Consider the following 25,001-nt stretch of genomic DNA (forward strand, 5'->3'; position numbering starts at 1 on the left):
AGCCCTCACACAGCACTCCGGACCTTACTGGCTGCATTGCTGGTGCTGGACATTTCTGGCCACCTGCAATTCTGATGGCTTATGCAGGAGACGTGGTTCACAGCTATTCAGAGGTGTCTTGAACCAGGGGAGCCTTAGTCTGGGGTTGGGAACCTTTCGACAAGTAAGTTTAAAAAGTGTTTAGATAGTATTTGATAATATATTTAATTAAGTTTTTGTTTAAGGCTTTGCGTAGTGTTAAGTATGTTTTAAATGCAGTAATTGATCATAAGCCTCTGTCCTTAACTGGTAAAAGACCATTAAATAAGCCAGCCCTGTGTTAGGGTTCAGATGCATTAAAGTACTTCCTCCAGTGGATAAAGTCTTCTGCACACTACAGTATAATGAATCAGATATGAATGTATGTAGTGGGTGGGGGGGGGGGGGGCGGGTGGGGGAGAGGGGGTGGGGGGCTGTGATTTTCACATTGATTTAATGTCCTGACATCTGTTGAGTCTTTGAAATACTTTTCTGGTACGCACTTGGTACCAAACCAATGAGTTACATAATAACACTCACAAGTCTGTGAAATGCTGATGAAATTAAAAAAATGGCCATTCAAAATAAGTAAATGCAGCCTGATAACACCTTCCAACACTTTTCTGCTGATTGAGAATAGACTGATGGGGCAGATTGATTTGTCCTGCTTTTTGAGGACAGGGCATACCTGAGCAAGTTGGAGTCAGGTGGATAACAAGGTTTGAGTGGAATTCCTCGTTTAATGTTTCAGTATATCAACAAAAAATTAAAATTTTGTAACAGCAGCTTTTTTTTTAATTTATTTTGGTACATTCTGTTGTGTCAGCTCTTGTCAGATGATTTTTAAGATCAGTGAGGTTCAGTCAAAGCCAGCATGGACTGGATCATCAGAAAAACTTTTATGGAGCCAGGACCCTTATTGAAGGTGACTGACAAGATTTTTCACCAGTATTCAGCTGTACATTGGGGGAGGTACTGGAGAGGTCACAGTGCCTGTGGAAACTCACCTCAGCACAGCTCAGATCTTCCTTCAAGAAAGAAGGGAAGAGGAGAGATAAATAAAGGTGTTTGGAATGTCAAAGATGACCATAAATGGGGATTAATTTTACAAACTGACTTGTCTCTGTAATATCCTCTCCATGTTCTTTCATGTTATTCAATCATGCATATGATGTGGGTGCGTCAATGTTGCTCATATTTTGTTTCACCTGTCCTAACAGGCAGCTCAAGTCTTCAGTTAGCACCAGCACTGCAGCCCTCACCCTCTCATACTCCAGGTACCCATCAATCCTTGCATTCTTCAAGCACGTTATCAGAGCCAATATTGCGAGGTACATGTAAGTCACTTAAATCCACAATTTCAACGCTAAGGAGAGGAGTGAGATGTGTCTGGCAGTGTGGAGGAGAACTGAACAAAGCTCTGAGCTGGCATATTAGGGTGGGCAGGTGTGATAGGCAGAGTGGGTGAGTGATGGAGAGCAGTGGTGCAGGTGATGGAGCAGGGAGATCGGGTGATGGGGCGGGGAGAGAGGGTGATGGGGCGGGGAGAGAGGGTGATGGGGCGGGGAGAGAGGGTGATGGGGCGGGGAGAGAGGGTGATGGGGCGGGGAGAGAGGGTGACGGAGCGGGAAGAGCGGGTGACGGAGCGGGGAGAGAATGTGACGGAGCGGAGAGAGAGTGTGACGGAGCGGGAAGAGCGGGTGACGGAGCAGGGAGAGAGCGGGTGACGGAGCGGGGAGAGACTGTGACGGAGCGGGGAGAGAGTGTGACGGAGCGGGAAGAGCGGGTGACGGAGCAGGGAGAGAGTGTGACGGAGCGGGGAGAGAGCGGGTGACGGAGCGGGGAGAGAGCGGGTGACGGAGCGGGGAGAGAGTGTGACGGAGCGGGGAGAGAGTGTGACGGAGCGGGGAGAGAGTGTGACGGAGCGGGGAGAGAGTGTGACGGAGCGGGGAGAGAGTGTGACGGAGCGGGGAGAGAGTGTGACGGAGCGGGGAGAGAGTGTGACGGAGCGGGGAGAGCGGGTGACGGAGCGGGGAGAGCGGGTGACGGAGCGGGGAGAGGGTGTGACGGAGCGGGGAGAGGGTGTGACGGAGCGGGGAGAGGGTGTGACGGAGCGGGGAGAGAGTGTGACGGAGCGGGGAGAGCGGGTGACGGAGCGGGGAGAGCGGGTGACGGAGCGGGGAGAGAGTGTGACGGAGCGGGGAGAGAGCGGGTGACGGAGCGGGGAGAGAGCGGGTGACGGAGCGGGGAGAGAGCGGGTGACGGAGCGGGGAGAGAGCGGGTGACGGAGCGGGGAGAGAGTGTGACGGAGCGGGGAGAGAGTGTGACGGAGCGGGGAGAGAGCGGGTGACGGAGCGGGGAGAGTGGGTGACGGAGCGGGGAGAGAGTGTGACGGAGCGGGGAGAGAGTGTGACGGAGCGGGGAGAGAGCGGGTGACGGAGCGGGGAGAGAGTGTGACGGAGCGGGGAGAGAGTGTGACGGAGCGGGGAGAGAGTGTGACGGAGCGGGGAGAGAGTGTGACGGAGCGGGGAGAGAGTGTGACGGAGCGGGGAGAGAGCGGGTGACGGAGCGGGGAGAGAGCGGGTGACGGAGCGGGGAGAGAGCGTGACGGAGCGGGGAGAGAGTGTGACGGAGCGGGGAGAGAGTGTGACGGAGCGGGGAGAAAGAGTGTGACGGAGTGGGGAGAGCGGGTGACGGAGCGGGGAGAGAGCGGGTGACGGAGCGGGGAGGGAATGTGACGGAGCGGGGAGAGAGTGTGACGGAGCGAGGAGAGAGCGGGTGACGGAGCGGGGAGGGAATGTGACGGAGCGGGGAGAGAGTGTGACGGAGCGGGGAAAGAGTGTGACGGAGCGGGGAGAGCGGGTGACGGAGCGGGGAGAGAGTGTGACGGAGCGGGGAGAGAGCGGGTGACGGAGCGGGGAGAGCGGGTGACGGAGCGGGGAGAGAGTGTGACGGAGCGGGGAGAGAGTGTGACGGAGCGGGGAGAGAGTGTGACGGAGCGGGGAGAGAGTGTGACGGAGCGGGGAGAGACTGTGACGGAGCGGGGAGAGAGTGTGACGGAGCGGGGAGAGAGTGTGACGGAGCGGGGAGAGCGGGTGACGGAGCGGGGAGAGAGCGGGTGACGGAGCGGGGAGAGCGGGTGACGGAGCGGGGAGAGAGTGTGACGGAGCGGGGAGAGAGCGGGTGACGGAGCGGGGAGAGAGTGTGACGGAGCGGGGAGAGAGTGTGACGGAGCGGGGAGAGAGTGTGACGGAGCGGGGAGAGAGTGTGACGGAGCGGGGAGAGAGTGTGACGGAGCGGGGAGAGAGTGTGACGGAGCGGGGAGAGAGTGTGACGGAGCGGGGAGAGAGTGTGACGGAGCGGGGAGAGAGTGTGACGGAGCGGGGAGAGAGCGGGTGACGGAGCGGGGAGAGAGTGTGACGGAGCGGGGAGAGAGTGTGACGGAGCGGGGAGAGAGTGTGACGGAGCGGGGAGAGAGTGTGACGGAGCGGGGAGAGAGCGGGTGACGGAGCGGGGAGAGAGCGGGTGACGGAGCGGGGAGAGAGTGTGACGGAGCGGGGAGAGAGTGTGACGGAGCGGGGAGAGAGTGTGACGGAGCGGGGAGAAAGAGTGTGACGGAGTGGGGAGAGCGGGTGACGGAGCGGGGAGAGAGCGGGTGACGGAGCGGGGAGGGAATGTGACGGAGCGGGGAGAGAGTGTGACGGAGCGAGGAGAGAGCGGGTGACGGAGCGGGGAGAGAGTGTGACGGAGCGGGGAAAGAGTGTGACGGAGCGGGGAGAGCGGGTGACGGAGCGGGGAGAGAGTGTGACGGAGCGGGGAGAGAGCGGGTGACGGAGCGGGGAGAGCGGGTGACGGAGCGGGGAGAGAGTGTGACGGAGCGGGGAGAGAGTGTGACGGAGCGGGGAGAGAGTGTGACGGAGCGGGGAGAGAGTGTGACGGAGCGGGGAGAGAGTGTGACGGAGCGGGGAGAGAGTGTGACGGAGCGGGGAGAGAGTGTGACGGAGTGGGGAGAGAGTGTGACGGAGCGGGGAGAGAGTGTGACGGAGCGGGGAGAGCGGGTGACGGAGCGGGGAGAGCGGGTGACGGAGCGGGGAGAGCGGGTGACGGAGCGGGGAGAGAGTGTGACGGAGCGGGGAGAGAGTGTGACGGAGCGGGGAGAGAGCGGGTGACGGAGCGGGGAGAGCGGGTGACGGAGCGGGGAGAGAGTGTGACGGAGCGGGGAGAGAGTGTGACGGAGCGGGGAGAGAGCGGGTGACGGAGCGGGGAGAGCGGGTGACGGAGCGGGGAGAGAGTGTGACGGAGCGGGGAGAGAGTGTGACGGAGCGGGGAGAGAGTGTGACGGAGCGGGGAGAGAGTGTGACGGAGCGGGGAGAGAGCGGGTGACGGAGCGGGGAGAGAGCGGGTGACGGAGCGGGGAGAGAGCGTGACGGAGCGGGGAGAGAGTGTGACGGAGCGGGGAGAGAGTGTGACGGAGCGGGGAGAAAGAGTGTGACGGAGTGGGGAGAGCGGGTGACGGAGCGGGGAGAGAGCGGGTGACGGAGCGGGGAGGGAATGTGACGGAGCGGGGAGAGAGTGTGACGGAGCGAGGAGAGAGCGGGTGACGGAGCGGGGAGGGAATGTGACGGAGCGGGGAGAGAGTGTGACGGAGCGGGGAAAGAGTGTGACGGAGCGGGGAGAGCGGGTGACGGAGCGGGGAGAGAGTGTGACGGAGCGGGGAGAGAGCGGGTGACGGAGCGGGGAGAGCGGGTGACGGAGCGGGGAGAGAGTGTGACGGAGCGGGGAGAGAGTGTGACGGAGCGGGGAGAGAGTGTGACGGAGCGGGGAGAGAGTGTGACGGAGCGGGGAGAGAGTGTGACGGAGCGGGGAGAGAGTGTGACGGAGCGGGGAGAGAGTGTGACGGAGCGGGGAGAGCGGGTGACGGAGCGGGGAGAGAGTGGGTGACGGAGCGGGGAGAGCGGGTGACGGAGCGGGGAGAGAGTGTGACGGAGCGGGGAGAGAGCGGGTGACGGAGCGGGGAGAGAGTGTGACGGAGCGGGGAGAGAGTGTGACGGAGCGGGGAGAGAGTGTGACGGAGCGGGGAGAGAGTGTGACGGAGCGGGGAGAGAGTGTGACGGAGCGGGGAGAGAGTGTGACGGAGCGGGGAGAGAGTGTGACGGAGCGGGGAGAGAGTGTGACGGAGCGGGGAGAGAGTGTGACGGAGCGGGGAGAGAGCGGGTGACGGAGCGGGGAGAGAGTGTGACGGAGCGGGGAGAGAGTGTGACGGAGCGGGGAGAGAGTGTGACGGAGCGGGGAGAGAGTGTGACGGAGCGGGGAGAGAGCGGGTGACGGAGCGGGGAGAGAGCGGGTGACGGAGCGGGGAGAGAGTGTGACGGAGCGGGGAGAGAGTGTGACGGAGCGGGGAGAGAGTGTGACGGAGCGGGGAGAAAGAGTGTGACGGAGTGGGGAGAGCGGGTGACGGAGCGGGGAGAGAGCGGGTGACGGAGCGGGGAGGGACTGTGACGGAGCGGGGAGAGAGTGTGACGGAGCGAGGAGAGAGCGGGTGACGGAGCGGGGAGGGAATGTGACGGAGCGGGGAGAGAGTGTGACGGAGCGGGGAAAGAGTGTGACGGAGCGGGGAGAGCGGGTGACGGAGCGGGGAGAGAGTGTGACGGAGCGGGGAGAGAGCGGGTGACGGAGCGGGGAGAGCGGGTGACGGAGCGGGGAGAGAGTGTGACGGAGCGGGGAGAGAGTGTGACGGAGCGGGGAGAGAGTGTGACGGAGCGGGGAGAGAGTGTGACGGAGCGGGGAGAGAGTGTGACGGAGCGGGGAGAGAGTGTGACGGAGCGGGGAGAGAGTGTGACGGAGTGGGGAGAGAGTGTGACGGAGCGGGGAGAGAGTGTGACGGAGCGGGGAGAGCGGGTGACGGAGCGGGGAGAGCGGGTGACGGAGCGGGGAGAGCGGGTGACGGAGCGGGGAGAGAGTGTGACGGAGCGGGGAGAGAGTGTGACGGAGCGGGGAGAGAGCGGGTGACGGAGCGGGGAGAGCGGGTGACGGAGCGGGGAGAGAGTGTGACGGAGCGGGGAGAGAGTGTGACGGAGCGGGGAGAGAGTGTGACGGAGCGGGGAGAGCGGGTGACGGAGCGGGGAGAGAGTGTGACGGAGCGGGGAGAGAGTGTGACGGAGCGGGGAGAGCGGGTGACGGAGCGGGGAGAGCGGGTGACGGAGCGGGGAGAGAGCGGGTGACGGAGCGGGGAGAGCGGGTGACGGAGCGGGGAGAGAGTGTGACGGAGCGGGGAGAGAGTGTGACGGAGCGGGGAGAGAGTGTGACGGAGCGGGGAGAGAGTGTGACGGAGCGGGGAGAGAGTGTGACGGAGCGGGGAGAGCGGGTGACGGAGCGGGGAGAGAGTGTGACGGAGCGGGGAGAGAGTGTGACGGAGCGGGGAGAGAGTGTGACGGAGCGGGGAGAGAGTGTGACGGAGCGGGGAGAGAGTGTGACGGAGCGGGGAGAGAGTGTGACGGAGCGGGGAGAGAGGGTGACGGAGCGGGGAGAGCGGGTGACGGAGCGGGGAGAGCGGGTGACGGAGCGGGGAGAGCGGGTGACGGAGCGGGGAGAGAGTGTGACGGAGCGGGGAGAGCGGGTGACGGAGCGGGGAGAGAGTGTGACGGAGCGGGGAGAGAGTGTGACGGAGCGGGGAGAGAGTGTGACGGAGCGGGGAGAGAGTGTGACGGAGCGGGGAGAGCGGGTGACGGAGCGGGGAGAGCGGGTGACGGAGCGGGGAGAGAGTGTGACGGAGCGGGGAGAGAGTGTGACGGAGCGGGGAGAGAGGGTGAAGGAGCGGGGAGAGAATGTGACGGAGCGGGGAGAGCGGGTGACGGAGCGGGGAGAGCGGGTGACGGAGCGGGGAGAGCGGGTGACGGAGCGGGGAGAGAGCGGGTGACGGAGCGGGGAGAGAGCGGGTGACGGAGCGGGGAGAGAGTGTGACGGAGCGGGGAGAGCGGGTGACGGAGCGGGGAGAGAGGGTGAAGGAGCGGGGAGAGAATGTGACGGAGCGGGGAGAGCGGGTGACGGAGCGGGGAGAGCGGGTGACGGAGCGGGGAGAGCGGGTGACGGAGCGGGGAGAGAGCGGGTGACGGAGCGGGGAGAGAGCGGGTGACGGAGCGGGAAGAGAGCGGGTGACGGAGCGGGGAGAGAGCGGGTGACGGAGCGGGGAGAGCGGGTGACGGAGCGGGGAGAGCGGGTGACGGAGCGGGGAGAGAGTGTGACGGAGCGGGGAGAGAGTGTGACGGAGCGGGGAGAGAGTGTGACGGAGCGGGGAGAGAGGGTGACGGAGCGGGGAGAGAGCGGGTGACGGAGCGGGGAGAGCGGGTGACGGAGCGGGGAGAGAGTGTGACGGAGCGGGGAGAGAGTGTGACGGAGCGGGGAGAGAGTGTGACGGAGCGGGGAGAGAGTGTGACGGAGCGGGGAGAGCGGGTGACGGAGCGGGGAGAGAGTGTGACGGAGCGGGGAGAGAGTGTGACGGAGCGGGGAGAGAGTGTGACGGAGCGAGGAGAGAGTGTGACGGAGCGAGGAGAGAGTGTGACGGAGCGGGGAGAGAGTGTGACGGAGCGAGGAGAGAGTGTGACGGAGCGGGGAGAGAGCGGGTGACGGAGCGGGGAGAGAGTGTGACGGAGCGGGGAGAGCGGGTGACGGAGCGGGGAGAGAGTGTGACGGAGCGAGGAGAGAGTGTGACGGAGCGGGGAGAGAGTGTGACGGAGCGGGGAGAGAGTGTGACGGAGCGGGGAGAGAGTGTGACGGAGCGGGGAGAGAGCGGGTGACAGCGGGTGACGGAGCGGGGAGAGAGTGTGACGGAGCGGCGAGAGAGTGTGACGGAGCGGGGAGAGAGTGTGACGGAGCGGGGAGAGAGTGTGACGGAGCGGGGAGAGAGTGGGTGACGGAGCGGGGAGAGAGCGGGTGACGGAGCGGGGAGAGAGCGGGTGACGGAGCGGGGAGAGAGCGGGTGACGGAGCGGGGAGAGAGTGTGACGGAGCGGGGAGAGAGTGTGACGGAGCGGGGAGAGAGTGTGACGGAGCGGGGAGAGAGTGTGACGGAGCGGGGAGAGAGCGGGTGACGGAGCGGGGAGAGAGTGTGACGGAGCGGGGAGAGAGCGGGTGACGGAGCGGGGAGAGCGGGTGACGGAGCGGGGAGAGAGCGGGTGACGGAGCGGGGAGAGAGTGTGACGGAGCGGGGAGAGAACGGGTGACGGAGCGGGGAGAGAGCGGGTGACGGAGCGGGGAGAGCGGGTGACGGAGCGGGAAGAGAGCGGGTGACGGAGCGGGGAGAGAGCGGGTGACGGAGCGGGGAGAGCGGGTGACGGAGCGGGGAAAGAGTGTGACGGAGCGGGGAGAGAGTGTGACGGAGCGGGGAGAGAGTGTGACGGAGCGGGGAGAGAGCGGGTGACGGAGCGGGGAGAGAGTGTGACGGAGCGGGGAGAGAGTGTGACGGAGCGGGGAGAGAGTGTGACGGAGCGGGAAGAGAGTGTGACGGAGCGGGGAGAGAGCGGGTGACGGAGCGGGGAGAGCGGGTGACGGAGCGGGGAGAGAGTGTGACGGAGCGGGGAGAGAGTGTGACGGAGCGGGGAGAGAGTGTGACGGAGCGGGGAGAGAGTGTGACGGAGCGGGGAGAGAGTGTGACGGAGCGGGGAGAGCGGGTGACGGAGCGGGGTGAGAGTGTGACGGAGCGGGGAGAGAGCGGGTGACGGAGCGGGGAGAGAGTGTGACGGAGCGGGGAGAGAGTGTGACGGAGCGGGGAGAGAGCGGGTGACGGAGCGGGGAGAGAGCGGGTGACGGAGCGGGGAGAGCGGGTGACGGAGCGGGGAGAGAGTGTGACGGAGCGGGGAGAGCGGGTGACGGAGCGGGGAGAGCGGGTGACGGAGCGGGGAGAGAGTGTGACGGAGCGGGGAGAGAGTGTGACGGAGCGGGGAGAGCGGGTGACGGAGCGGGGAGAGCGGGTGACGGAGCGGGGAGAGCGGGTGACGGAGCGGGGAGAGCGGGTGACGGAGCGGGGAGAGAGTGTGACGGAGCGGGGAGAGAGTGTGACGGAGCGGGGAGAGAGTGTGACGGAGCGGGGAGAGAGTGTGACGGAGCGGGGAGAGAGTGTGACGGAGCGGGGAGAGAGTGTGACGGAGCGGGGAGAGAGCGGGTGACGGAGCGGGGAGAGAGCGGGTGACGGAGCGGGGAGAGCGGGTGACGGAGCGGGGAGAGAGTGTGACGGAGCGGGGAGAGAGTGTGACGGAGCGGGGAGAGAGTGTGACGGAGCGGGGAGAGAGTGTGACGGAGCGGGGAGAGAGTGTGACGGAGCGGGGAGAGAGTGTGACGGAGCGGGGAGAGAGTGTGACGGAGCGGGGAGAGAGTGTGACGGAGCGGGGAGAGAGTGTGACGGAGCGGGGAGAGAGTGTGACGGAGCGGGGAGAGAGTGTGACGGAGCGGGGAGAGAGTGTGACGGAGCGGGGAGAGCGGGTGACGGAGCGGGGAGAGAGTGTGACGGAGCGGGGAGAGCGGGTGACGGAGCGGGGAGAGAGTGTGACGGAGCGGGGAGAGAGTGTGACGGAGCGGGGAGAGAGTGTGACGGAGCGGGGAGAGAGTGTGACGGAGCGGGGAGAGAGTGTGACAGAGCGGGGAGAGAGTGTGACGGAGCGGGGAGAGAGCGGGTGACGGAGCGGGGAGAGAATGTGACGGAGCGGGGAGAGAGTGTGACGGAGCGGGGAGAGAGTGTGACGGAGCGGGGAGAGAGCGGGTGACGGAGCGGGGAGAGAATGTGACGGAGCGGGGAGAGAGTGTGACGGAGCGGGGAGAGAGTGTGACGGAGCGGGGAGAGAGTGTGACGGAGCGGGGAGAGAGTGTGACGGAGCGGGGAGAGAGTGTGACGGAGCGGGGAGAGCGGGTGACGGAGCGGGGAGAGAGTGTGACGGAGCGGGGAGAGAGTGTGACGGAGCGGGGAGAGAGTGTGACGGAGCGGGGAGAGAGCGGGTGACGGAGCGGGGAGAGAGCGGGTGACGGAGCGGGGAGAGAGTGTGACGGAGCGGGGAGAGAGCGGGTGACGGAGCGGGGAGAGAGTGTGACGGAGCGGGAAGAGAGCGGGTGACGGAGCGGGGAGAGAGTGTGACGGAGCGGGGAGAGAGTGTGACGGAGCGGGGAGAGAGTGTGACGGAGCGGGGAGAGAGTGTGACGGAGCGGGGAGAGAGTGTGACGGAGCGGGGAGAGAGGGTGACGGAGCGGGGAGAGCGGGTGACGGAGCGGGGAGAGGGTGTGACGGAGCGGGGAGAGGGTGTGACGGAGCGGGGAGAGAGTGTGACGGAGCGGGGAGAGCGGGTGACGGAGCGGGGAGAGACCGGGTGACGGAGCGGGGAGAGAGTGTGACGGAGCGGGGAGAGAGTGTGACGGAGCGGGGAGAGAGCGGGTGACGGAGCGGGGAGAGAGTGTGACGGAGCGGGGAGAGAGTGTGACGGAGCGGGGAGAGAGTGTGACGGAGCGGGGAGAGAGTGTGACGGAGCGGGGAGAGAGCGGGTGACGGAGCGGGGAGAGCGGGTGACGGAGCGGGGAGAGCGTGTGACGGAGCGGGGAGAGCGTGTGACGGAGCGGGGAGAGCGGGTGACGGAGCGGGGAGAGCGTGTGACGGAGCGGGGAGAGCGGGTGACGGAGCGGGGAGAGAATGTGACGGAGCGGGGAGAGAGTGTGACGGAGCGGGGAGAGAGTGTGACGGAGCGGGGAGAGAGCGGGTGACGGAGCGGGGAGAGAGTGTGACGGAGCGGGGAGAGCGGGTGACGGAGCGGGGAGAGAGTGTGACGGAGCGGGGAGAGCGGGTGACGGAGCGGGGAGAGAGTGTGACGGAGCGGGGAGAGAGCGGGTGACGGAGCGGGGAGAGAGTGTGACGGAGCGGGGAGAGCGGGTGACGGAGCGGGGAGAGAGTGTGACGGAGCGGGGAGAGAGTGTGACGGAGCGGGGAGAGAGCGGGTGACGGAGCGGGGAGAGAGTGTGACGGAGCGGGGAGAGCGGGTGACGGAGCGGAGAGAGAGCGGGTGACGGAGCGGGGAGAGAGCGGGTGACGGAGCGGGGAGAGCGGGTGACGGAGCGGGGAGAGAGTGTGACGGAGCGGGGAGAGAGTGTGACGGAGCGGGGAGAGAGTGTGACGGAGCGGGGAGAGAATGTGACGGAGCGGGGAGAGAATGTGACGGAGCGGGGAGAGCGGGTGACGGAGCGGGGAGAGCGCGGGTGACGGTGCGGGGAGAGCGGGTGACGGAGCGGGGAGAGAATGTGACGGAGCGGGGAGAGAGTGTGACGGAGCGGGGAGAGAGTGTGACGGAGCGGGGAGAGAGTGTGACGGAGCGGGGAGAGAATGTGACGGAGCGGGGAGAGAGTGTGACGGAGCGGGGAGAGCGGGTGACGGAGCGGGGAGAGAGCGGGTGACGGAGCGGGGAGAGCGGGTGACGGAGCGGGGAGAGAGTGTGACGGAGCGGGGAGAGCGTGTGACGGAGCGGGGAGAGAGCGGGTGACGGAGCGGGGAGAGAGCGGGTGACGGAGCGGGGAGAGCGGGTGACGGAGCGGGGAGAGAGTGTGACGGAGCGGGGAGAGAGTGTGACGGAGCGGGGAGAGCGGGTGACGGAGCGGGGAGAGCGGGTGACGGAGCGGGGAGAGAGTGTGACGGAGCGGGGAGAGAGCGGGTGACGGAGCGGGGAGAGAGGGTCACGGAGCGGGGAGAGCGGGTGACGGAGCGGGGAGAGCGGGTGACGGAGCGGGGAGAGAGTGTGACGGAGCGGGGAGAGAGTGTGACGGAGCGGGGAGAGCGGGTGACGGAGCGGGGAGAGAGTGTGACGGAGCGGGGAGAGAGTGTGACGGAGCGGGGAGAGAGTGTGACGGAGCGGGGAGAGAATGTGACGGAGCGGGGAGAGAATGTGACGGAGCGGAGAGAGCGGGTGACGGAGCGGGGAGAGAGCGGGTGACGGAGCGGGGAGAGCGGGTGACGGAGCGGGGAGAGAATGTGACGGAGCGGGGAGAGAGTGTGACGGAGCGGGGAGAGAGTGTGACGGAGCGGGGAGAGAGTGTGACGGAGCGGGGAGAGAATGTGACGGAGCGGGGAGAGAGCGGGTGACGGAGCGGGGAGAGCGGGTGACGGAGCGGGGAGAGCGGGTGACGGAGCGGGGAGAGCGGGTGACGGAGCGGGGAGAGAGTGTGACGGAGCGGGGAGAGGGTGTGACGGAGCGGGGAGAGAGTGTGACGGAGCGGGGAGAGAGTGTGACGGAGCGGGGAGAGAGCGGGTGACGGAGCGGGGAGAGAGTGTGACGGAGCGGGGAGAGAACGGGTGACGGAGCGGGGAGAGAGTGTGACGGAGCGGGGAGAGCGGGTGACGGAGCGGGGAGAGAGTGTGACGGAGCGGGGAGAGAGTGTGACGGAGCGGGGAGAGAGTGTGACGGAGCGGGGAGAGCGGGTGACGGAGCGGGGAGAGCGGGTGACGGAGCGGGGAGAGAGCGGGTGACGGAGCGGGGAGAGAGCGGGTGACGGAGCGGGGAGAGAGCGGGTGACGGAGCGGGGAGAGAGGGTCACGGAGCGGGGAGAGCGGGTGACGGAGCGGGGAGAGAGGGTCACGGAGCGGGGAGAGCGGGTGACGGAGCGGGGAGAGAGTGTGACGGAGCGGGGTGAGCGGGTGACGGAGCGGGGAGAGAGCGGGTGACGGAGCGAGGAGAGAGTGTGACGGAGCGGGGAGAGAGTGTGACGGAGCGGGGAGAGAGTGTGACGGAGCGGGGAGAGAGTGTGACGGAGCGGGGAGAGAGTGTGACGGAGCGGGGAGAGAGTGTGACGGAGCGGGGAGAGAGTGTGACGGAGCGGGGAGAGAGTGTGACGGAGCGGGGAGAGAGTGTGACGGAGCGGGGAGAGCGGGTGACGGAGCGGGGAGAGAGTGTGACGGAGCGGGGAGAGAGTGTGACGGAGCGGGGAGAGAGTGTGACGGAGCGGGGAGAGAGTGTGACGGAGCGGGGAGAGCGGGTGACGGAGCGGGGAGAGAGTGTGACGGAGCGGGGAGAGAGTGTGACGGAGCGGGGAGAGAGTGTGACGGAGCGGGGAGAGAGTGTGACGGAGCGGGGAGAGAGCGGGTGACGGAGCGGGGAGAGAGTGTGACGGAGCGGGGAGAGCGGGTGAAGGAGCGGTAAGAGCGGGTGACGGAGCGGGGAGAGCGGGTGACGGAGCGGGGAGAGAGTGTGACGGAGCGGGGAGAGAGTGTGACGGAGCGGGGAGAGGGTGTGACGGAGCGGGGAGAGAGCGGGTGACGGAGCGGGGAGAGAGTGTGACGGAGCGGGGAGAGAGTGTGACGGAGCGGGGAGAGAGTGTGACGGAGCGGGGAGAGAGTGTGACGGAGCGGGGAGAGAGTGTGACGGAGCGGGGAGAGAGTGTGACGGAGCGGGGAGAGAGTGTGACGGAGCGGGGAGAGAGTGTGACGGAGCGGGGAGAGAGTGTGACGGAGCGGGGAGAGCGGGTGACGGAGCGGGGGAGAGCGGGTGACGGAGCGGGGAGAGACTGTGACGGAGCGGGGAGAGGGTGTGACGGAGCGGGGAGAGAGTGTGACGGAGCGGGGAGAGAGCGGGTGACGGAGCGGGGAGAGAGGGTCACGGAGCGGGGAGAGCGGGTGACGGAGCGGGGAGAGCGGGTGACGGAGCGGGGAGAGAGTGTGACGGAGCGGAGAGAGCGGGTGACGGAGCGGGGAGAGAGCGGGTGACGGAGCGGGGAGAGAGTGTGACGGAGCGGGGAGAGCGGGTGACGGAGCGGGGAGAGAGTGTGACGGAGCGGGGAGAGCGGGTGACGGAGCGGGGAGAGCGGGTGACGGAGCGGGGAGAGCGGGTGACGGAGCGGGGAGAGGGTGTGACGGAGCGGGGAGAGAGTGTGACGGAGCGGGGAGAGAGTGTGACGGAGCGGGGAGAGCGGGTGACGGAGCGGGGAGAGCGGGTGACGGAGCGGGGAGAGAGTGTGACGGAGCGGGGAGAGAGTGTGACGGAGCGGGGAGAGCGGGTGACGGAGCGGGGAGAGAGTGTGACGGAGCGGGGAGAGAGTGTGACGGAGCGGGGAGAGAGTGTGACGGAGCGGGGAGAGAGTGTGACGGAGCGGGGAGAGAGTGTGACGGAGCGGGGAGAGAGCGGGTGACGGAGCGGGGAGAGAGTGTGACGGAGCGGGGAGAGAGTGTGACGGAGCGGGGAGAGAGCGGGTGACGGAGCGGGGAGAGAGTGTGACGGAGCGGGGAGAGCGGGTGACGGAGCGGGGAGAGCGGGTGACGGAGCGGGGAGAGAGTGTGACGGAGCGGGGAGAGAGTGTGACGGAGCGGGGAGAGCGGGTGACGGAGCGGGGAGAGAGCGGGTGACGGAGCGGGGAGAGCGGGTGACGGAGCGGGGAGAGCGGGTGACGGAGCGGGGAGAGAGCGGGTGACGGAGCGGGGAGAGCGGGTGACGGAGCGGGGAGAGCGGGTGACGGAGCGGGGAGAGAGTGTGACGGAGCGGGGAGAGAGTGTGACGGAGCGGGGAGAGCGGGTGACGGAGCGGGGAGAGCGGGTGACGGAGCGGGGAGAGAGTGTGACGGAGCGGGGAGAGAGTGTGACGGAGCGGGGAGAGAGTGTGACGGAGCGGGGAGAGAGTGTGACGGAGCGGGGAGAGTGGGTGAAGGAGCGGTAAGAGCGGGTGACGGAGCGGGGAGAGGGTGGGTGACGGAGCGGGGAGAGGGTGGGTGACGGAGCGGGGAGAGAGTGTGACGGAGCGGGGAGAGAGTGTGACGGAGCGGGGAGAGAGTGTGACGGAGCGGGGAGAGAGTGTGACGGAGCGGGGAGAGCGGGTGACGGAGCGGGGAGAGAGTGTGACGGAGCGGGGAGAGCGGGTGACGGAGCGGGGAGAGCGGGTGATGGAGCGGGGAGAGAGTGTGACGGAGCGGGGAGAGAGTGTGACGGTGCGGGGAGAGAGTGTGACGGAGCGGGGAGAGAGTGTGACGGAGCGGGGAGAGCGGGTGAAGGAGCGGGGAGAGAGTGTGACGGAGCGGGGAGAGAGTGTGACGGAGCGGGGAGAGAGTGTGACGGAGCGGGGAGAGAGTGTGACGGAGCGGGGAGAGAGTGTGACGGAGCGGGGAGAGAGTGTGACGGAGCGGGGAGAGAGCGGGTGACGGAGCGGGGAGAGAGCGGGTGACGGAGCGGGGAGAGAGCGGGTGACGGAGCGGGGAGAGCGGGTGACGGAGCGGGGAGAGAGCGGGTGACGGAGCGGGGAGAGAGTGTGACGGAGCGGGGAGAGAGTGTGACGGAGCGGGGAGAGAGTGTGACGGAGCGGGGAGAGAGTGTGACGGAGCGGGGAGAGAGCGGGTGACGGAGCGGGGAGAGAGTGTGACGGAGCGGGGAGAGAGTGTGACGGAGCGGGGAGAGAGTGTGACGGAGCGGGGAGAGAGTGTGACGGAGCGGGGAGAGAGTGTGACGGAGCGGGGAGAGAGTGTGACGGAGCGGGGAGAGAGTGTGACGGAGCGGGGAGAGAGTGTGACGGAGCGGGGAGAGAGTGTGACGGAGCGGGGAGAGAGTGTGACGGAGCGGGGAGAGAGTGTGACGGAGCGGGGAGAGAGTGTGACGGAGCGGGGAGAGAGTGTGACGGAGCGGGGAGAGAGTGTGACGGAGCGGGGAGAGAGTGTGACGGAGCAGGGAGAGAGTGTGACGGAGCGGGGAGAGAGCGGGTGACGGAGCGGGGAGAGAGTGTGACGGAGCGGGGAGAGAGCGGGTGACGGAGCGGGGAGAGAGTGTGACGGAGCGGGGAGAGCGGGTGACGGAGCGGGGAGAGAGTGTGACGGAGCGGGGAGAGCGGGTGACGGAGCAGGGAGAGCGGGTGACGGAGCGGGGAGAGAGCGGGTGACGGAGCGGGGAGAGAGCGGGTGACGGAGCGGGGAGAGAGTGTGACGGAGCGGGGAGAGAGTGTGACGGAGCGGGGAGAGAGTGTGACGGAGCGGGGAGAGAGTGTGACGGAGCGGGGAGAGCGGGTGACGGAGCGGGGAGAGAGTGTGACGGAGCGGGAAGAGAGTGTGACGGAGCGGGGAGAGAGCGGGTGACGGAGCGGGGAGAGAGCGGGTGACGGAGCTGGGAGAGCGGGTGACGGAGCGGGGAGAGCGGGTGACGGAGCGGGGAGAGAGCGGGTGACGGAGCGGGGAGAGCGGGTGACGGAGCGGGGAGAGTGGGTGACGGAGCGGGGAGAGAGTGTGACGGAGCGGGGAGAGAGTGTGACGGAGCGGGGAGAGCGGGTGACGGAGCGGGGAGAGAGTGTGACGGAGCGGGGAGAGGGTGTGACGGAGCGGGGAGAGAGTGTGACGGAGCGGGGAGAGCGGGTGACGGAGCGGGGAGAGAGCGGGTGACGGAGCGGGGAGAGAGGGTGACGGAGCGGGGAGAGAGTGTGACGGAGCGGGGAGAGTGGGTGAAGGAGCGGTAAGAGCGGGTGACGGAGCGGGGAGAGGGTGGGTGACGGAGCGGGGAGAGGGTGGGTGACGGAGCGGGGAGAGAGTGTGACGGAGCGGGGAGAGAGTGTGACGGAGCGGGGAGAGAGTGTGACGGAGCGGGGAGAGCGGGTGACGGAGCGGGGAGAGAGTGTGACGGAGCGGGGAGAGCGGGTGACGGAGCGGGGAGAGAGTGTGACGGAGCGGGGAGAGAGTGTGACGGAGCGGGGAGAGCGGGTGACGGAGCGGGGAGAGAGTGTGACGGAGCGGGGAGAGCGGGTGACGGAGCGGGGAGAGAGTGTGACGGAGCGGGGAGAGAATGTGACGGAGCGGGGAGAGCGGGTGACGGAGCGGGGAGAGAGTGTGACGGAGCGGGGAGAGAGTGTGACGGAGCGGGGAGAGAGTGTGACGGAGCGGGGAGAGAGTGTGACGGAGCGGGGAGAGAGTGTGACGGAGCGGGGAGAGCGGGTGAAGGAGCGGGGAGAGAGTGTGACGGAGCGGGGAGAGAGTGTGACGGAGCGGGGAGAGAGTGTGACGGAGCGGGGAGAGAGTGTGACGGAGCGGGGAGAGAGTGTGACGGAGCGGGGAGAGAGTGTGACGGAGCGGGGAGAGCGGGTGACGGAGCGGGGAGAGAGCGGGTGACGGAGCGGGGAGAGAGTGTGACGGAGCGGGGAGAGAGTGTGACGGAGCGGGGAGAGAGTGTGACGGAGCGGGGAGAGAGTGTGACGGAGCGGGGAGAGAGTGTGACGGAGCGGGGAGAGAGTGTGACGGAGCGGGGAGAGAGTGTGACGGAGCGGGGAGAGAGTGTGACGGAGCGGGGAGAGAGTGGGTGACGGAGCGGGGAGAGAGCGGGTGACGGAGCGGGGAGAGCGGGTGACGGAGCGGGGAGAGAGTGTGACGGAGCGGGGAGAGCGGGTGACGGAGCGGGGAGAGAGCGGGTGACGGAGCGGGGAGAGAGTGTGACGGAGCGGGGAGAGAGTGTGACGGAGCGGGGAGAGCGTGTGACGGAGCGGGGAGAGCGGGTGACGGAGCGGGGAGAGAGGGTGACGGAGCGGGGAGAGAGCGGGTGACGGAGCGGGGAGAGCGGGTGACGGAGCGGGGAGAGCGGGTGACGGAGCGGGGAGAGCGGGTGACGGAGCGGGGAGAGAGTGTGACGGAGCGGGGAGAGCGGGTGACGGAGCGGGGAGAGAGTGTGACGGAGCGGGGAGAGAGTGTGACGGAGCGGGGAGAGAGTGTGACGGAGCGGGGAGAGAGTGTGACGGAGCGGGGAGAGAGTGTGACGGAGCGGGGAGAGAGTGTGACGGAGCGGGGAGAGAGCGGGTGACGGAGCGGGGAGAGAGTGTGACGGAGCGGGGAGAGCGGGTGACGGAGCGGGGAGAGCGGGTGACGGAGCGGGGAGAGCGGGTGACGGAGCGTGGAGAGCGGGTGACGGAGCGGGGAGAGAGTGTGACGGAGCGGGAAGAGAGCGGGTGACGGAGCGGGGAGAGAGTGTGACGGAGCGGGGAGAGAGTGTGACGGAGCGGGGAGAGAATGTGACGGAGCGGGGAGAGAGCGGGTGACGGAGCGGGGAGAGCGGGTGACGGAGCGGGGAGAGCGGGTGACGGAGCGGGGAGAGAGTGTGACGGAGCGGGGAGAGAGTGTGACGGAGCGGGGAGAGAGTGTGACGGAGCGGGGAGAGAGCGGGTGACGGAGCGGGGAGAGAGTGTGACGGAGCGGGGAGAGAGTGTGACGGAGCGGGGAGAGAGTGTGACGGAGCGGGGAGAGAGCGGGTGACGGAGCGGGGAGAGAGTGTGACGGAGCGGGGAGAGCGGGTGACGGAGCGGGGGGAGCGGGTGACGGAGCGGGGAGAGAGTGTGACGGAGCGGGAAGAGAGTGTGACGGAGCGGGGAGAGAGCGGGTGACGGAGCGGGGAGAGAGCGGGTGACGGAGCGGGGAGAGCGGGTGACGGAGCGGGGAGAGCGGGTGACGGAGCAGGGAGAGAGCGGGTGACGGAGCGGGGAGAGCGGGTGACGGAGCGGGGAGAGCGGGTGACGGAGCGGGGAGAGAGTGTGACGGAGCGGGGAGAGAGTGTGACGGAGCGGGGAGAGCGGGTGACGGAGCGGGGAGAGAGTGTGACGGAGCGGGGAGAGAGTGTGACGGAGCGGGGAGAGAGTGTGACGGAGCGGGGAGAGCGGGTGACGGAGCGGGGAGAGAGCGGGTGACGGAGCGGGGAGAGAGGGTGACGGAGCGGGGAGAGAGTGTGACGGAGCGGGGAGAGTGGGTGAAGGAGCGGGGAGAGAGCGGGTGACGGAGCGGGGAGAGGGTGGGTGACGGAGCGGGGAGAGAGTGTGACGGAGCGGGGAGAGAGTGTGACGGAGCGGGGAGAGAGTGTGACGGAGCGGGGAGAGCGGGTGACGGAGCGGGGAGAGAGTGTGACGGAGCGGGGAGAGCGGGTGACGGAGCGGGGAGAGCGGGTGATGGAGCGGGGAGAGCGGGTGATGGAGCGGGGAGAGAGTGTGACGGAGCGGGGAGAGAGTGTGACGGAGCGGGGAGAGAGTGTGACGGAGCGGGGAGAGCGGGTGAAGGAGCGGGGAGAGAGTGTGACGGAGCGGGGAGAGAGTGTGACGGAGCGGGGAGAGAGTGTGACGGAGCGGGGAGAGCGGGTGATGGAGCGGGGAGAGAGTGTGACGGAGCGGGGAGAGAGTGTGACAGAGCGGGGAGAGAGTGTGACGGAGCGGGGAGAGCGGGTGAAGGAGCGGGGAGAGAGTGTGACGGAGCGGGGAGAGAGTGTGACGGAGCGGGGAGAGAGTGTGACGGAGCGGGGAGAGAGTGTGACGGAGCGGGGAGAGAGTGTGACGGAGCGGGGAGAGAGTGTGACGGAGCGGGGAGAGAGCGGGTGACGGAGCGGGGAGAGAGCGGGTGACGGAGCGGGGAGAGAGTGTGACGGAGCGGGGGAGAGAGTGTGACGGAGCGGGGAGAGAGTGTGACGGAGCGGGGAGAGAGTGTGACGGAGCGGGGAGAGAATGTGACGGAGCGGGGAGAGAGTGTGACGGAGCGGGAGAGAGTGTGACGGAGCGGGGAGAGAGTGTGACGGAGCGGGGAGAGAGTGTGACGGAGCGGGGAGAGCGGGTGACGGAGCGGGGAGAGCGGGTGACGGAGCGGGGAGAGAGTGTGACGGAGCGGGGAGAGAGTGTGACGGAGCGGGGAGAGCGGGTGACGGAGCGGGGAGAGAGTGTGACGGAGCGGGGAGAGCGGGTGACGGAGCGGGGAGAGAGTGTGACGGAGCGGGGAGAGAGTGTGACGGAGCGGGGAGAGAGTGTGACGGAGCGGGGAGAGAGTGTGACGGAGCAGGGAGAGAGTGTGACGGAGCGGGGAGAGAGCGGGTGACGGAGCGGGGAGAGAGTGTGACGGAGCGGGGAGAGAGCGGGTGACGGAGCGGGGAGAGAGTGTGACGGAGCGGGGAGAGAGTGTGACGGAGCGGGGAGAGAGTGTGACGGAGCGGGGAGAGAGTGTGACGGAGCGGGGAGAGCGGGTGACGGAGCGGGGAGAGAGTGTGACGGAGCGGGGAGAGCGGGTGACGGAGCAGGGAGAGCGGGTGACGGAGCGGGGAGAGAGCGGGTGACGGAGCGGGGAGAGAGCGGGTGACGGAGCGGGGAGAGAGTGTGACGGAGCGGGGAGAGAGTGTGACGGAGCGGGGAGAGAGCGGGTGACGGAGCGGGGAGAGAGTGTGACGGAGCGGGGAGAGCGGGTGACGGAGCGGGGAGAGAGCGGGTGACGGAGCGGGGAGAGCGGGTGACGGAGCGGGGAGAGCGGGTGACGGAGCGGGGAGAGAGCGGGTGACGGAGCGGGGAGAGCGGGTGACGGAGCGGGGAGAGCGGGTGACGGAGCGGGGAGAGAGGGTGACGGAGCGGGGAGAGAGCGGGTGACGGAGCGGGGACAGAGTGTGACGGAGCGGGGAGAGAGTGTGACGGAGCGGGGAGAGACTGTGACGGAGCGGGGAGAGAGTGTGACGGAGCGGGGAGAGAGTGTGACGGAGCGGGGAGAGAGTGTGACGGAGCGGGGAGAGAGTGTGACGGAGCGGGGAGAGAGCGGGTGACGGAGCGGGGAGAGAGTGTGACGGAGCGGGGAGAGCGGGTGACGGAGCGGGGAGAGAGTGTGACGGAGCGGGGAGAGAGTGTGACGGAGCGGGGAGAGAGTGTGACGGAGCGGGGAGAGAGTGTGACGGAGCGGGGAGAGAGTGTGACGGAGCGGGGAGAGAGTGTGACGGAGCGGGGAGAGAGTGTGACGGAGCGGGGAGAGAGTGTGACGGAGCGGGGAGAGCGGGTGACGGAGCGGGGAGAGAGTGTGACGGAGCGGGGAGAGAGCGGGTGACGGAGCGGGGAGAGAGTGTGACGGAGCGGGGAGAGAGTGTGACGGAGCGGGGAGAGAGTGTGACGGAGCGGGGAGAGAGTGTGACGGAGCGGGAGAGAGTGTGACGGAGCGGGGAGAGAGGGTGACGGAGCGGGGAGAGAGTGTGACGGAGCGGGGAGAGAGCGGGTGACGGAGCGGGGAGAGCGGGTGACGGAGCGGGGAGAGAGTGTGACGGAGCGGGGAGAGAGTGTGACGGAGCGGGGAGAGAGTGTGACGGAGCGGGGAGAGAGTGTGACGGAGCGGGGAGAGAGTGTGACGGAGCGGGGAGAGAGTGTGACGGAGCGGGGAGAGAGTGTGACGGAGCGGGGAGAGAGTGTGACGGAGCGGGGAGAGCGGGTGACGGAGCGGGGAGAGAGTGTGACGGAGCGGGGAGAGCGGGTGACGGAGCGGGGAGAGAGTGTGACGGAGCGGGGAGAGAGTGTGACGGAGCGGGGAGAGAGTGTGACGGAGCGGGGAGAGCGGGTGACGGAGCGGGGAGAGAACGGGTGACGGAGCGGGGAGAGAGTGTGACGGAGCGGGGAGAGAGTGTGACGGAGCGGGGAGAGAGTGTGACGGAGCGGGGAGAGAGTGTGACGGAGCGGGGAGAGAGTGTGACGGAGCGGGGAGAGCGGGTGACGGAGCGGGGAGAGAATGTGACGGAGCGGGGAGAGAGTGTGACGGAGCGGGGAGAGAGTGTGACGGAGCGGGGAGAGAGTGTGACGGAGCGGGGAGAGAGTGTGACGGAGCGGGGAGAGAGTGTGACGGAGCGGGGAGAGAGTGTGACGGAGCGGGGAGAGAGTGTGACGGAGCGGGGAGAGGGTGTGACGGAGCGGGGAGAGAGTGTGACGGAGCGGGGAGAGCGGGTGACGGAGCGGGGAGAGGGTGTGACGGAGCGGGGAGAGGGTGTGACGGAGCGGGGAGAGAGCGGGTGACGGAGCGGGGAGAGAGTGTGACGGAGCGGGGAGAGAGTGTGACGGAGCGGGGAGAGAGTGTGACGGAGAGGGGAGAGAGTGTGACGGAGCGGGGAGAGAGTGTGACGGAGCGGGGAGAGCGGGTGACGGAGCGGGGAGAGAGTGTGACGGAGCGGGGAGAGCGGGTGACGGAGCGGGGAGAGCGGGTGACGGAGCAGGGAGAGAGTGTGACGGAGCGGGGAGAGTGGGTGACGGAGCGGGGAGAGAGTGTGACGGAGCGGGGAGAGAGTGTGACGGAGCGGGGAGAGCGGGTGACGGAGCGGGGAGAGCGGGTGACGGAGCGGGGAGAGAGTGTGACGGAGCGGGGAGAGCGGGTGACGGAGCGGGGAGAGCGTGTGACGGAGCGGGGAGAGCGTGTGACGGAGCGGGGAGAGCGGGTGACGGAGCGGGGAGAGCGTGTGACGGAGCGGGGAGAGCGGGTGACGGAGCGGGGAGAGCGGGTGACGGAGCGGGGAGAGAGTGTGACGGAGCGGGGAGAGAGCGGGTGACGGAGCGGGGAGAGAGTGTGACGGAGCGGGGAGAGCGGGTGACGGAGCGGGGAGAGAGTGTGACGGAGCGGGGAGAGAGTGTGACGGAGCGGGGAGAGAGTGTGACGGAGCGGGGAGAGAGCGGGTGACGGAGCGGGGAGAGAGTGTGACGGAGCGGGGAGAGAGTGTGACGGAGCGGGGAGAGAGCGGGTGACGGAGCGGGGAGAGCGGGTGACGGAGCGGGGAGAGCGGGTGACGGAGCGGAGAGAGAGCGGGTGACGGAGCGGGGAGAGAGCGGGTGACGGAGCGGGGAGAGCGGGTGACGGAGCGGGGAGAGAGTGTGACGGAGCGGGGAGAGAGTGTGACGGAGCGGGGAGAGAGCGGGTGACGGAGCGGGGAGAGAATGTGACGGAGCGGGGAGAGAATGTGACGGAGCGGGGAGAGCGGGTGACGGAGCGGGGAGAGAGCGGGTGACGGAGCGGGGAGAGCGGGTGACGGAGCGGGGAGAGAATGTGACGGAGCGGGGAGAGAGTGTGACGGAGCGGGGAGAGAGTGTGACGGAGCGGGGAGAGAGTGTGACGGAGCGGGGAGAGAATGTGACGGAGCGGGGAGAGAGTGTGACGGAGCGGGGAGAGCGGGTGACGGAGCGGGGAGAGAGTGTGACGGAGCGGGGAGAGAGTGTGACGGAGCGGGGAGAGAGTGTGACGGAGCGGGGAGAGAGTGTGACGGAGCGGGGAGAGAGCGGGTGACGGAGCGGGGAGAGAGTGTGACGGAGCGGGGAGAGAACGGGTGACGGAGCGGGGAGAGAGCGGGTGACGGAGCGGGGAGAGAGTGTGACGGAGCGGGGAGAGCGGGTGACGGAGCGGGGAGAGAGTGTGACGGAGCGGGGAGAGAGTGTGACGGAGCGGGGAGAGAGTGTGACGGAGCGGGAGAGAGTGTGACGGAGCGGGGAGAGAGTGTGACGGAGCGGGGAGAGAGTGTGACGGAGCGGGGAGAGAGTGTGACGGAGCGGGGAGAGGGTGTGACGGAGCGGGGAGAGAGTGTGACGGAGCGGGGAGAGAGTGTGACGGAGCGGGGAGAGAGTGTGACGGAGCGGGGAGAGAGTGTGACGGAGCGGGGAGAGAGTGTGACGGAGCGGGGAGAGCGGGTGACGGAGCGGGGAGAGAGCGGGTGACGGAGCGGGGAGAGACTGTGACGGAGCGGGGAGAGGGTGTGACGGAGCGGGGAGAGAGTGTGACGGAGCGGGGAGAGAGTGTGACGGAGCGGGGAGAGCGGGTGACGGAGCGGGGAGAGAGGGTGACGGAGCGGGGAGAGCGGGTGACGGAGCGGGGAGAGCGGGTGACGGAGCGGGGAGAGCGGGTGACGGAGCGGGGAGAGAGTGTGACGGAGCGGGAGAGAGCGGGTGACGGAGCGGGGAGAGAGCGGGTGACGGAGCGGGGAGAGAGTGTGACGGAGCGGGGAGTGAGTGTGACGGAGCGGGTGACGGAGCGGGGAGCGGGTGACGGAGCGGGGAGAGAGTGTGACGGAGCGGGGAGAGAGTGTGACGGAGCGGGGAGAGAGCGGGTGACGGAGCGGGGAGAGCGGGTGACGGAGCGGGGAGAGAGTGTGACGGAGCGGGGAGAGCGGGTGACGGAGCGGGGAGAGCGGGTGACGGAGCGGGGAGAGCGGGTGACGGAGCGGGGAGAGGGTGTGACGGAGCGGGGAGAGAGTGTGACGGAGCGGGGAGAGAGTGTGACGGAGCGGGGAGAGAGTGTGACGGAGCGGGGAGAGAGTGTGACGGAGCGGGGAGAGCGGGTGACGGAGCGGGGAGAGAGTGTGACGGAGCGGGGAGAGAGTGTGACGGAGCGGGGAGAGAGTGTGACGGAGCGGGGAGAGAGTGTGACGGAGCGGGGAGAGAGTGTGACGGAGCGGGGAGAGCGGGTGACGGAGCGGGGAGAGCGGGTGACGGAGCGGGGAGAGAGTGTGACGGAGCGGGGAGAGAGTGTGACGGAGCGGGGAGAGAGCGGGTGACGGAGCGGGGAGAGCGGGTGACGGAGCGGGGAGAGAGTGTGACGGAGCGGGGAGAGAGTGTGACGGAGCGGGGAGAGAGTGTGACGGAGCGGGGAGAGCGGGTGACGGAGCGGGGAGAGAGTGTGACGGAGCGGGGAGAGAGTGTGACGGAGCGGGGAGAGAGTGTGACGGAGCGGGGAGAGAGTGTGACGGAGCGGGGAGAGAGTGTGACGGAGCGGGGAGAGAGTGTGACGGAGCGGGGAGAGAGCGGGTGACGGAGCGGGGAGAGAGTGTGACGGAGCGGGGAGAGAGTGTGACGGAGCGGGGAGAGAGTGTGACGGAGCGGGGAGAGAGTGTGACGGAGCGGGGAGAGCGGGTGACGGAGCGGGGAGAGCGGGTGACGGAGCGGGGAGAGAGTGTGACGGAGCGGGAGAGAGTGTGACGGAGCGGGGAGAGCGGTGACGGAGCGGGAGAGAGCGGGTGACGGAGCGGGGAGAGCGGGTGACGGAGCGGGGAGAGCGGGTGACGGAGCGGGGAGAGCGGGTGACGGAGCGGGGAGAGAGTGTGACGGAGCGGGGAGAGAGCGGGTGACGGAGCGGGGAGAGCGGGTGACGGAGCGGGAGAGTGGGTGACGGAGCGGGGAGAGAGTGTGACGGAGCGGGGAGAGAGTGTGACGGAGCGGGGAGAGCGGGTGACGGAGCGGGGAGAGCGGGTGACGGAGCGGGGAGAGAGTGTGACGGAGCGGGGAG

General features: G+C 68.1%; 1 protein-coding gene across 7 annotated transcripts in view; it reads left to right on the top strand.

Moving 5' to 3' along the window:
- tbrg1 (transforming growth factor beta regulator 1) overlaps positions 1 to 25,001 on the top strand; it is a 147,884-nt gene that overhangs the window by 97,109 nt on the left and 25,774 nt on the right. For 5 of the 7 annotated variants that reach the window (XM_041176520.1, XM_041176525.1, XM_041176526.1 and 2 more), the window contains one exon: positions 1,239 to 1,355. In XM_041176520.1, coding sequence (XP_041032454.1) covers positions 1,239 to 1,355 — 117 coding nt within the window. The remainder of the gene's footprint in view (positions 1 to 1,238; positions 1,356 to 25,001) is intronic. The other 2 variants (XM_041176521.1, XM_041176522.1) reach the window with 2 other exon arrangements.

Source organism: Carcharodon carcharias, chromosome 28 (assembly GCF_017639515.1).
Source record: "Carcharodon carcharias isolate sCarCar2 chromosome 28, sCarCar2.pri, whole genome shotgun sequence".
Lineage (NCBI taxonomy): Eukaryota > Metazoa > Chordata > Chondrichthyes > Lamniformes > Lamnidae > Carcharodon > Carcharodon carcharias.